Here is a 13,795-nt window from a genome sequence, read left to right on the forward strand (position 1 = left end):
TATGATCTTTCAACTCGCAATACATTATTACTTGACAAATCTACAACTAAACGAAATTCATCATTGGTCGATGGCATTGTATATGCATAACATTTCATATAGATAATACGTTGATAATTACGCACTAGATATATCATCATTATCCACCAATACCATTTGTCTTTGTAACTTTGTTATCATTTCAAAGTCAGTCAATTTTTTACATGGTGTATTTTTTTCGAATGTTATTTACTTCTGAATACACCGCAATACTCGTACATAAATATAAATTTGGTCAAATAATCATTTTCTGTTTTGTTCTTTTGCCAAAAATAAATTGAATATAAGAACGTGCCTTATTTTACCGATTCAGTCAATTTTTTTACGATTATTAAACACTTGAAATTGAGAAGGTATTTAGTTTGAATGTGATAACAATAATTGATTTAGAGTACCATTATATTGAAAAATTATATATCATTTGTGGAAAAGTCTGATACACTTGACATACCTTTTCCTAATAAGGTTACGAGTCGATATAAGTTATAAATGTTAATGGTTATGTTTTGTTCAAAGAAGACATATCCCTAACGACAACCACATTGGGTCTCCACTAGTGAATAAAACTCATTGGTGATGAGCCCCCCGAGCGACAAGTTATGAATGTTACAAAAACTATTCGCTATATGTTATCCTTTTACCGTCTCATCATTTCAACTTTTGCTTTAGCCACGTTAAATAATTCAAGCTTTTACTTTTGTCACATCATATAATTTTAAATTTTGCTCTAATCACGTCAAATAATTTACTTCACGTTAAATAATTTTTGTTTTTGCTTTTGCCACATCTAATAACATAAACATTTGCTTTAGTCACATTAACTAAGTTCATTTTTCTTTTGTCACTTCTAATAATTTCAACTATTATTTTAGTCACGTCAAATAATTTCAACGTTTTCTTTTGTCACATCAAATAATTTCAATGTTTTCTTTTGTCACATCAAATAATTTCACTATAGTCACATCAAATAATTTCAACTTTTGCTTTTGTCACGTTAAATAATTCCAACTTTTGCTTTAGTTATATCAACTAATTTCATTTTTCTTTTGCCACTTCTCATAATTTCAACTTTTATTTTAGTCACGTCAAACAATTTCAACTTTTTCTTTTGTCACATCATATAATTATAATTTTTTGCTTTTGTTACGTCAAATAATTTCAACTTTTATTTTTATCACGTCAAAAGATTTCAATTTTTACTTTGTCTCAAACTTGATGTCCGGTTTGCCATTTAAATTTGTTCTATAATAAGTGTCGTTTTTCCATAGTGTAATCTTTAAGTGAAACTCGAACTCGAGACCTTTCGGACACTAGAAGGGTGATAACCACTCAGTTAAATAAAGATTGTTTAGATAAGAGCTTTTTATAAAAGCTATATAAAAGCTATAAACTAAAAGCTCCGGAAAACATGAGAAATAAAAAAAAATAAAAATAAAAAAATAAAATAAAAATAATTCTGCCGGTGAGAAAGAGTCCATGTGTTAAAACGGTTTACCTATCAAGTAGGAAGTGTTTAAAAATATATCGGATCATGAGTATCATGGACCGACTGGTTAGTTGTTATCTTTTGCCATTTTTTTAGGACTCGATATAACATTAGAAGATATCCTTTAGAAGTTTATTTCTCTGTAATATTCGTGTTCTATATTTGGAAGCAAATAACACCCAGAAAATTGCCCCGTTCTTTTTGCATTTTTCATTCAGTTTTTTCATACAGTAAGTTTTTAAACCTGCTTTGGCCCAACACAACTTCACCAACAACAAAACACAACACACAAGCAACCATCTGTGTAGCCATCTCTGTAGGCCTGAATGTACTCACTAAATGTCCCAAGACAAAATGCTTGCATCTGTATATAAAGCCATGAGTAACGGTTCCAATTTTAATATCTAAAACATTTTGCCCTTTCAGTATTACTGCATGCACATTCTTTCTTTACAATATATATATATATATATATATATATATATATATATATATATATATATATATATATATATATATATATATATATATACATATACTATTTACTGATCTACTACTTAATCATCCTCCAACAAACTGATAAACTCAAGACCAATAGTGTGTGCTTATTAGCAGGATGTTACCAACACGAGCAGCATTCTCAAAGCACAATTAGGGTTATCAGTTAATGTCAATGATGGTCCTCAAAGTTGTGAGAGTAGATAAAATGTTTGGTGGTGGCGGCGGTGGTGGCGGCACAATGTAAGGTTGATTAGGGAGTGGTGGCAGCAGCTGTGGTGAGGATCCTGATGGCACAGGTGTTGGTGGTGGTGGTGGTGGTGGCACAAAGTAAGGTTGATTAGGGAGTGGTGGCAGCAGCTGTGGTGAGGATCCTGATGGCACAGGTGTTGGTGGTGGTGGTGGTGGTGGCGGCACAAAGTAAGGTTGATTAGGGAGTGGTGGCAGCATCTGTGGTGAGGATCCTGATGGCACAGGTGTTGGTGGTGGTGGCAGCGGCTTGACGTAAGGTTCAGAAGGTAGCAGTGGTAGTGGTTGTAGCGAGAATCCTGGCGGTGGTGGCGGTTGCGATTGTGGTGGCAGTACAACACAAGGTTTGGTAGGTATGGGTGGCAGTGGTTGAGCGGAGGATCTTGACAACGGTGGTGGCGGTAGAAATTTGGGTTCAGGTGGTACCGGTGGTGGTGGTTGTCGAGACGATTCTGGGGGCGGTGGGGGCGGTGGTGGGGGTGGTGGGGGCGGCGGCAGCACAACGTTAGGTTTAGGAGGTTGCGGTAGTGGTTTGGTTGAGGATTTTGGAAGTGGTGGTAAAACAATGGATTGGGGATTTAAAGGAGAGGTTAATGGTGTGCTAGTTACATGCTGAGCTGGCGGGACCCTCGGTTTAGCTGCAAAACCGGGAGGTACATATAAAGTAGGCCTAACTGTTCCAAAATGTGGGGCCGAGGCCCTAGGTTGCAATTGTGGGGTTGGAGCACGAACTTCACCAGTTTTAACAGATGGTCGAATACGTGAGACTTGATTTAGGGTTTCATTGTTTATTTGTTGATTAGCAGCAGACATGCTGTTTGCTGTGCTTGAGGGGGTAATTTCTTTGATGACAGGTGGCGGTCTGCTAGTGGTTGATGTGGTTGAGGGGGTATTTCCTTTGATGACAGGTGGCAGTATGCTAGTAGTTGATGTGCTTGAGGGGTTAATTCCTTCGATGACAGGTGGCGGTCTGCTAGTGGTTGATATGCTTGAGGGGGTAATTCCTTCGATGAAAGGTGGCGGTCTGCTAGTGGTTGATGTGGTTGAGGGGGTAATTCCTTCGATGACAGGTGGCGGTCTGCTAGTGGTTGATGTGGTTGAGGGGGTAATTCCTTTGATGACAGGTGGCAGTATGCTAGTAGTTGATGTGGTTGAGGGGGTGATTCCTTCGATAACAGGTGGCGGTTTGCTAGTGGTTGAGGGGGTAATTCCTTCGATGACAGGTGACGGTATGCTAGTAGTTGATGTGCGTGAGGGGGTAATTCCTTCGATGACAGGTGGCGGTCTGCTAGTAGTTGATGTGGTTGAAGGGGTAATTGTATTGATGACAGGTGGCGGTCTGCTAGTGGTTGATGTGGTTGAGGTGGTGATTCGACAATTGGTGGTGGAGAAAAGATCAGATGGTCGGTGAACAATTTGTAGAGGTGGTTGCGATTGAAGTGCGAGTGGCGTTGGCGGTGGCGGTGATGTTGACAGCAATGTTGAACGTGGTGGTAGTGATCTGGTCCGGTTCATTAATCCAATTTGTGAGCCTGCAAGAATAGGTTATACTCAGTTAGCCATACACCACTCAACATCAATCATGCATTATAATGTTGTATTGTACAACTATCTAAAATAGTTTTAGTGGTGTATGGATAAACTTTGGTGGTGTATGAAACACTCCTCTGTTCAGTTAAAGATAGACTACTCAACACTCAAACATTCACTATACGGAGTAATGTTAAACCGAAACTTCATATAAAATAAAAACTGAAAAACATGGTGTAATTTAAAAAAACCAAGTACACAATACTAAAAACCATATTTGTCACAAAAATATTACCCTTTCACATGTTTGATTTTCAATTTTTCACTCATAGATGGAAAATATTATTTTAACTTTCATTCTTTATAAGAATAATTCACAACTATATAGCTATTTAAAAAAAAAAATCATAATAACTATATAAAATTATACAATACTAAAAAACTAAAAATCCAATGAAGTAGATTGAGAAAAAACCCCCTAAAATCATGTGTCAAAGAGTAACAGCAAGAATGATACACTGTAATTATTAGGGTTGTATAACTGGGTAAAATTGGGGGAGTACTTTTCTCAGTTTTAAGATTGGTCCGAGAACTCGGTTCAACCAAATGGTCAAACTTGGTCAAATTCGGTCAAAACTCGGAATTTCTTGGTCAAAACTCTGCCAAAACTCGGGATAACTCGAAAAATCGGTCAAAACTTGATTGAAGTCAAACTTGGTCAACGTCTGAGTACTCCTAGAGACTAATTCACGTAAGCGTACCATGTTGCTTTCCTGCGTCACTATAAAGAGTAAGATCTTGACACTTGGATCTGAAAGCAGCTGCCAATTGTTTATTCATTAAAGCTCGTTCGACATTCGCATTGATTTCCTTCTGCTTTAATTGAAAAGCCGCTTCTTGTTCTCGACACTTAGTTTCATACTTGAGTTTGATTTGAGCAACCATTTTTTCAATCTCCTTTTCACAATCAGAGTTTAACGTTTCTTTCTGCACAAAACGGCCCAAAACCATAATGAGAACAAAGCTTAAATAGCTCAGTAAATATGAGTATAATAAGTGCAAAAAGTTCGCCCTTGCAGCGGAAAATCGTTTAAGGGGGGAAAAACAAAAAGAAAAAGATAAAAAGAAAATTCGGAAAAAAAAAAAAAAAAAGATTAAGAAAAAAAATCACGCAATTGGTCCCTCATGTTAGTAAGATTATGCACGACAGCCATTTATGTTTTTTATGTGGTTTGTCACCCGCCTTTGCAGTAGTTACGCGGTTGGTCCCTCGTTTAACAATCGTTAACTTTTTCTGTTAAATACCCTCACATGTAAGGCACATGATGGATTTTAACAGAAAAGTTTAAACGGTTGTTAGTCTCAGGGACCAACCGCGTAACTACTGCAAAGGTAGGTGACCAACCACGTAAAAACATAAATGATTATTGTGCAACATATTACAAACATGAGGGATAGACCGTGTAATTTTTTCAAAAATTAATTTGAAAACAAAAGAATGACATCGTGATGACGTCATCTGACAACAGGTAAACATTACTTGGCCTATTAGTATATATATGGTGATATAAGAGTAGAGACTAACGGTTTCTTCATGCAACTTGATGACATCGTCGATTTCTACGTGTATCCGCTCCTCTTCAGCTTGAAGGGGATTAGCATAATTTGGAGTCAGTGGGCCCAACTGGTTAACGTTCTCAGAGATATCTAATGCGAGAGATAAAGTGTTAGAACTCTCGGTTTCTTCATTAACAAGTGGTGTGGGTCCCTCTGGTATATGTTCAGAAATGGGTTCAAGCATCATATCAGATTGATTCTCAGCAATCGGAGGATCAAGTGATAAAGCTTCTAGAAGGATTTGACCCAGTTGACCGCCATCTAAAAATGATCTCTCTTCATCACTGATTTCAACCAATGAATTAGATTCTTTATCTTGATTTTCATTTTCCTATAAAACACAAAAAAATAAAATAAAATATCAAATTAAAAGAAAATATCGTAAAATCTCATGAAAAATGCATAATTTCAAAAATCTGACTGCAAAATAACCTACCCGAATTGTTGAATTACTACTAGAACACAAATCTCTACGTTCTTCACCACCATCTGCAGCCTTCTCATTGTTGCAATTGCCAGCAGGCGTTCCAGTTTTTGGATATTCGACATGTGCCACGTCATCATCATTTGAACCATCCTTATTTTGGCTTTCAACAACAGGTGAATTAAATTCCCTTACACCATCATTTTCAACATCATCATCATTCGGTGTTAATACTTCTTCAATTGGCCCACTCGATACCACGTGTTCATCATGACTGGGACCCACTTGAGAGCTAGTGTCACTAGGCCCATGCGAAGTATGTTCATCGTTAGCTGCCACCTGTCTTGCCTCTAATTCTTTAAAATAAACTTCCTTTATTTTTCCATGTTCTTCCAATTTGTTAACATAATTTTCTTTTAATTGAGTCAATTTTTGAGATCTTACAGAAAGATTACTATGCATTGAACGAACACGGGCTTGATCAATTCTATAATTCTTTTCCAAAATTACCCTTTGCTCTTCCCATTCTCTATTAAACTTGTTAATCTCTTCTCTGTATAACTCAGAATATTGAGATTTTTCTGTGTCAATTATCGCCCGTTGAGATTTTTCGGTGTCAATTTTCGCCCGTTGAGGAAACGGTTTATCTGTTTGTAGTAAAAACGCATCCTTTGCGGGTAGTAACATAGCATACACTTTGTACGCTTCTTCAAGTTGGCAGATAAGATTTAAGTGTTTCTTTGCAATATCAAATGATTCAATCCTATCGATTTTGATATTTTGAATCGCAGATGCAATCCAACACTAAAACATGACAAAAAAAATGTGTTAGTAGATGATGATACATCAAAAAAATGTCTAATAAAAGCTAAAATAACTTTTTTTTTTTGTCAATATTTCATACCATTGATACCATTAAAGCCTGTAATGTACTTGTGTGTTCACTGCTCATATGATAATTTTCAATCACAAATTCTAGAAATTTCTCCACTGTCATCCTGACATCATCCTGCATTTACAGATGAAGATATCTATCTAATCACATATGATATATTTGTAGAAAAACATCACAACACAATAAAATGAAAATAAAAAAATGTATGGTTGTCTTGTTTGTCAACAACATCCGAAATCACAAAACATCAAGCTGATATACTTTCTGTCATTCGTGTGGACATAATTGGGTTATACTTTATCTTAAACATATCAAACGGGTCAAAAACCTTTATCTAAATCATTTCTATTCAAAGGTTCAGAACAATATTATTCTTGTAACCACAATTAATCCATCAACAAATTTTAGAAAAAAGCTTTTTCGGTCAACCCGACACACTATATAGTACCAGAGGCAGCGATTTCGACCCATCCATAACTAATGGGTCTATTTGGGTTGTCTTTTATCTCAAAACGGGTCAGACAAAAAAAATTAGTTAAAGAAAATAAATAATATCCAAGGGTTACTCGTTTGACACTAACGGGTAAGGAGAGTGCCATTACTATACCTGGCATCGCCACGATAGAAGGTTTGACCAGGTTTGACCAAATTTGACCAAATTTGACCGAGTACTTACCGATAACTTGAGTACGTTGGAGAGCTCAGACATAGAGGTTTTCAAAAGGTCATGTAGACTCTTTTCGTTACCAACCGTGGTTGACTGAAACCGATCACTAGGTGACGATTGAGGCTCGTTACGTGCACCAACCCTAGAACCACCTGAAACATATAAATAATGTAACCTAAAACTCACTGTATTACATCAATCAAATAATATATATATATATATATATATATATATATATATATATATATATATATATATATATATATATATTTAATATATTAAATATTATAAATTATAATATTATATATAATAGCTGAACACTTTTCATTCACCTTCATTTATGTTTCTAGTTTCCCCTTCTTCAATTACCGGCTTTACAGTCTTCCTACGTAACCTTACGCCGCCACCACCATCCTTCTCTGTATTTGTGGGACCCACATTCGTGCAATATAAGTCACGGGGTGGTTTCCGCTTTCGAGGTGTCGAGATCGATACAAATTTTAAAAGTCTTCCATCGAACAATCGTTTCCAAAATATACGCGGTTGGTCTCCGGGGTCGGGTAAACGCGTTTTCGTCTCGTTAATTACATCATAAATTCCAAACGTTTGAACACGCGTTATCATCATCGACTTGGATTTATATTCATCATTACTTTCACATTTGTTACAAATTAAAAATAAAAACTCCTCCACTACATTTTTCAACAACGATTCTTCAGACGAGATACTTAAAACGGACCCACGATGAAACTCGGTCAATCGGTCAAACAAGTCAACCGCACCCCAAGTAAGTAACGCATCGTATCTAATCCTTACATTAGATTTATCGTTACTCATAAAATGTTTCAGAATTCTCTCTTCTAAAGTAGACGATGTATAAAGACGAAATATCATAATTTGGTCCGATTGAGAATCGATTGAAATTTTCTGTAAAGTTTTTAAATCAGTTGTGGGATTTAAGTGGCTATCGAATATTACTATAATATCTATTGATGATAGTTTGATGTTTGAATAATGACACGCGCGATGCTCTAGTAAGAAAAAAGGTATGCGCGTATCGTTGTTAAATTTAGTCAAAGCGTCTTTCCGTTTTGAAGGCTCGAGTCCAGTCAGCAAACATTCATACGAGTCTTCACCGAACCTTTGATGTACAAAATCAAATAACATATCCGCAACAGTAGGTTTGGTACCAGTTTTAGACTACATGAAAAAAAACAAAAATAAACATTCATAAAACATGTTGGGTACAAGGTTGCTAAAATCGCTACTCGGGGAGTACTCGGTCAGGACTTTTTAGGCCGTACTCGGCAACTCGGTGAGTTCTCGGATGTTGATTAAGTTTGACTTTGACCGATTTTGACCGTGTTTTGACCGATTTTCAAAGTAATCCCACGTTTTGACCGAATTTTGACCGATTTTCCGAGTAATTTTGACCAAGTTTGACTTTGACTGATTTTGATCAATTTTACGAGTATTCTGGAGTCTTGACAGAGTTTAACTGAGTTTGACAGAGTTTTGACAGAGTTTGACCAAGTTTGACTGAGTACTTGGCGAGTAATTACTAGTTCTGCAACACGGGTTGGACATTAATGTAGCTTAAAGGTAATAATCATTACCTGAAAAAGGATGAGTACTCTTAGTTGGCGTTTTTTCAACTCGGGCAATATGAGGTCGAGAAATTGTAATTTACCACTTGCTTTTATGTCAGCATCCAGTTTTAACATAGTTGGTTCTTGAACCTTTAGGATTTTGCTGTGAAGTGTAGGGTCCACGACATACGGGTGATTACAACACTTCAAGGAAGAAAATAAGATCATTATTAACTACATCCAAGGGTGAATTTCAAGTTCGGATTGACAAAAAAAGTGTTGATCAATATTAACAAGGTTACAAAAGAAATCAGGATCATCATAACATCAAGTTTGGGTCAATATTGGGCCAATAGGGGGTATTTGGGCCAATATTGGGTTAGGAAAAACAAGTGTTAGCAAGAGAACCCTACCTGATTTGGCCCATTTAAACTCATACTAAATGTTGTACCTTGTCAACCTGAACCCATTTTGACCCACCCATCTTGGTTATAAATGAAACAACTTTTACACTTTGTTCTGTCAAGCTGATAGATTAAGAACAGCCAAGATAAACGTTGGTTAATTAATGTAACTTTAAGGACTAACATAAAAGGTAGACATACTGGCACCAAAAGTTTAGATAATAGATAAAAATATATAGTAATAATTAATAAGTAATGAACGAATATTGCCATAAAATACCTTACGATTAGAGATAAAAACGTCATATAGAGGACCACCAGTATCTTTTGAGCCGCAACAAAGAACCAGTTTATTAGAAATTAAGTTTGCACAATATTGTTCGAGCTGCACATTCGATAGCTGAACAGGAACCCAGAATTCAACAAACTTTGAATTCTGCACATTGATAAAAAAGTATAAAGTAAACAAAAGTAATAATAATAACAAAAGCTTCCAATGAGTCAACTCAGTTAGTTATTCAATACGTTCTCGTTGGTTTATAACTATTGAAGACGTTTCTAATATAATCTTATACTAATACTAACACACAATAAATTATTAACGAACCTTGTCACAAGGGTCACGTTCCTGCTGATTCTCTATATCGTGCCTGCAGGACAGAGTAATTAATTATTATTGGCAGCATGAAAATAATCAATTAGAAATACAGATTGTTATCTTAATTAGGGTTTTGATTTTGTTTCTAAACATTTTACATTATAACAGGATGAAAAACAATCTAGCAGTAACAAAATCAAAAGTAATAAAATCACGGCCAGAACTGAATCATGGATGCCATTTTCTGGTGGGCCATCTTCTGGTGGCATTTCTTATAATCAAAATCAAAATAATAATAATAATAATAATAATTAATACAATAATGCTATTTATTGGGGATATAAGATTGTTCTATGAATTCTTCTGGAGCATAAACAGGATGTAAATACATTCCTAATTAAGTTGAGCTAATTTGTAAAAAAAAAAAAAAAAAAAAAAAAGTGAATCGAGAAAAGCAATTTACTCACCTCAATGATGATGTGTGAATTATACGGTTATCATTATCAGCATTCAACAAAGCCTTTTGAGCTTCATCATGATTTTCTCGAACTCTTATGTTATTCTGGACTTTCGGTTCTTTATCCGCATCTAAAATGCCATAAGAAATTAAACAAAAAACTTAAGCATTATTATAATTATAATACAACATAAATATAGTGTGCACAGAGCAAGAAATACAGGAAATTCAAAACAAGGCGACAGTCGAAAGACAACAATTAAATCGGTACTCAGTATAAGTTTAAGAGTGTGTAACATATCTGATAATCAGACTAAAACGAGTTTTGAACCTTTTGTAAATAATAGTAAATGAAAAAGATACCTAAATATTGTATAAAATATGATAATAGACCATGGATAGACAACTTAATGGTAAGTACCTAATTCAATTCTTATTCGTTGGGGTGTAAATAAAGACTTGTAACGATTAGCGTTAAACCTCTTCCTTTTTCTACCACCAGTAACAGTCACCCGTCTTCCATCAACCGCTTTCTTATTAACAGTTGTGTATTTTCCTGATCCCGAGATTATATCAGTAGATGCATATTTCTTCTTAACCATCTGTCAAAAAACAGAGTTAAAAATCAACAAATATAAACAAATTTGTTTAGTAGCAAACTAGCAAATTACAAATAACTGAAGAAGTCAAGCAATTAAATCAAACCATTCATCATCATCCAAATTTTTTACAGTATTAAAATACAGGGATCGAAACTGAAGTTATAACTAATAGTAATTCTAGATCCATCATTTGTTCCACTAGGTAACAAATATGGCATGATAACAATAAAAACTAAACAAATTAACAAAACTCCAAACTCGACGAAAATTAAGCATAGACAGGCTACTAAAGTGACTAGAACTTAATCAAAAAATGCTAAAATTGGAGAAATGGTTAGAATAATAAAATTATACAAACAATTAATCAAAAGTAACATATATGGCATGATAACAATAAAAAAAATAAACAAAATAACTAAACTTCAAATTCAATATCCTGAAAATATCCATATGATTCAACAAAGATTAAGCATAGACAAGCTACTAAAGTGACTATAACTTGCTCAAAAAATGAAAAAATTGGAGAAACTGTTAGAATAATGAAATTATACAAACAATTAATCAAAAGTATGTCAACAAATATTTTTTTCATGTGTTTATACATTACAACATCTAGGAATAAACCCTAACCCCTAAAGTGACTTGCATTTTTTTTGCATCAGTATCATTTTCATACATTAAAAACCCTCACATTACACTCAGAGTAACAGCTGTAACATAAACAATAAACAAACATGCATTAATTAAAAAAAATAAAAGGTGAGTTACAGACACAGATGTTTAGCGTTGATCATTCATAGATGCAGAAGAATTCAACAGATTTGTGTAAGTAAAACGACAACTGAAAAGTGTATGTGAAATAATAAAAAGCTAGGGCAAACGTATGTATATAAAATTGATACGAACCTGCAGTTGAAAAATTAGGGTTTTAGAAGGTCATATATTCAACGATTTTTTTTTCTTCCGAAAATGAAGAATTATTTTTCGATGAAAATATTCTCGGATGGTACAAAATAAGGAAAATTGGTGAAGACACTTGTATTTCTGGTTGTTGTATTCCGTTGAGGAAAAACGTAACGGAATAATTATTTACTGCATATTTTACATTTATTTAGTGTTTATTACTCCTAAAAACGTTTATTTTTAAATAATTAAAAGAATTTTTTTTCTTCCAATATTTATGTCGTCTATGCATTATACATTTATACATATGTACATACATTTGTGAAATGAGGAATGATATGTACCCAATTCATTTTTATTATGTACACAAACAACATTTTTTACAGTGTCGTACAGTACAATACTGTAAAGCATTATAATTATATACATAACAAAAATGAGTTGTGTATATATCATTCCCCTTTAAAATGGCCACTGATATTCACTCACTTTTAATAGATCCACGACTCTTATGCATTATATGTGTGTACAGTACAAGTTGCAATGCACGAAATAAGTGAATCTATCAAATCATTAGTGAATTTATCATTAGTCATGTGAAATGGGGTTTTGATGTGGGCAATCATTTGGCACACGATGACATCAGCATGACATCAGTTATTTAGTTCTTTTGTGATTTTTTTAAACAATTTTTTTATAACTTTCTACCCAATTTATTCTTTGGCCTAAATGGGCTAGCCCGATTTATATATATATATATATATATATATATATATATATATATATATATATATATATATATATATATATATATATATATAAGTTGAAAGTATTATAATGACTTAAAAGATGTTTTACATTCTTTCGTCTTGTGAGCATCATTCCCAGATTATTGGGCAACTTCGTCATTTGGCACTCGCTGATATTATCATGACATCATCTATCCGTTCTTTTGTGAATTTTTTTGAATTATTTTCACCAAACCTATTCTTCGACTCAAACTCAATTTCTAGTTATATATATAAAGCTGAATAATATTATAATCACTTAAAAATGGTGTTACAGTCTTTCTTCATGTGAGCATCATTTCTAGATAACACAAATTTGATATTCTATCTGTATAAACACATCATTTAGAAAAAAATTATTATTATTACACTATCTTTTGTTTACTTTCTAATTTTACCCATTAATTTTTACTTATATTTTTGTCTTATATGTATAAAGTAATGGTATAAGGAAACTTTACTTGACTTAACGTCAAGGTGTTGGTGTATTGGTAGTGACCTGACTTAGGTCAGGGGTTCGGCCCTCACGAGCTGCAAATATTACCTTTTAGATTACCCACCCATTTCATAAGCCTCGGAGGTCTCGATGACTTGCGTTCGAGCCTCACCCGAGGAGGTTTTACCACAAACGATACACGGATGGATTCGTCGATGGTTCTCCCCAAGAAATGATCAGGTGGTTGGGTTTCGACATCGTGTTCAGACCCTCGTCGGTGATCTTAACCGTCGTTCAAAAAAATAATAAATAAATTATTTTTACTTTATTTTTCTTTTCAATTTATAGAAAAGGAAATTAATTTTGGACATCCTGAAATGAAATATTAGATAATTTAATAGGGACGAATTTAATATAATATTACTCACTAAAGGGTTATCGTGAATATCAATATTTTCACCTCTATCTTGGTCTATGTTCATTATGGGTGTTCATCGGTTCGGTTTCGGTTTATTCGGTTTTTGATAATTTTTATAGCAAAAACGAAAATCGAATTCAAAATTGAAACCAAAACCAAAAATTGAATTTGAATTTGATTCGGATTCGGTTATAC

At 34.2% G+C, this 13,795-nt stretch overlaps 1 protein-coding gene across 1 annotated transcript; it reads right to left on the reverse strand.

The window, feature by feature from the left end:
* Nucleotides 1-1,932: 1,932 nt before the first annotated feature.
* Nucleotides 1,933-12,094, reverse strand: LOC139874266 (uncharacterized). The gene is made up of 13 exons (XM_071861721.1): nucleotides 11,962-12,094; nucleotides 10,875-11,055; nucleotides 10,464-10,584; nucleotides 10,006-10,048; nucleotides 9,679-9,834; nucleotides 9,022-9,198; nucleotides 7,738-8,605; nucleotides 7,415-7,557; nucleotides 6,748-6,852; nucleotides 5,856-6,647; nucleotides 5,388-5,750; nucleotides 4,564-4,789; nucleotides 1,933-3,804 (listed from the first exon to the last, which is right to left on the reverse strand). Exons 2-13 carry the CDS (start codon nucleotides 11,053-11,055, stop codon nucleotides 2,186-2,188), a joined length of 4,794 nt encoding a protein of 1,597 aa, XP_071717822.1. The 5' UTR covers nucleotides 11,962-12,094; the 3' UTR covers nucleotides 1,933-2,185.
* Between the last annotated feature and the right edge of the window lie 1,701 nt (nucleotides 12,095-13,795).

This window comes from Rutidosis leptorrhynchoides, chromosome 11 (assembly GCF_046630445.1).
Source record: "Rutidosis leptorrhynchoides isolate AG116_Rl617_1_P2 chromosome 11, CSIRO_AGI_Rlap_v1, whole genome shotgun sequence".
In the NCBI taxonomy this organism is placed as follows: Eukaryota; Viridiplantae; Streptophyta; class Magnoliopsida; order Asterales; family Asteraceae; genus Rutidosis; species Rutidosis leptorrhynchoides.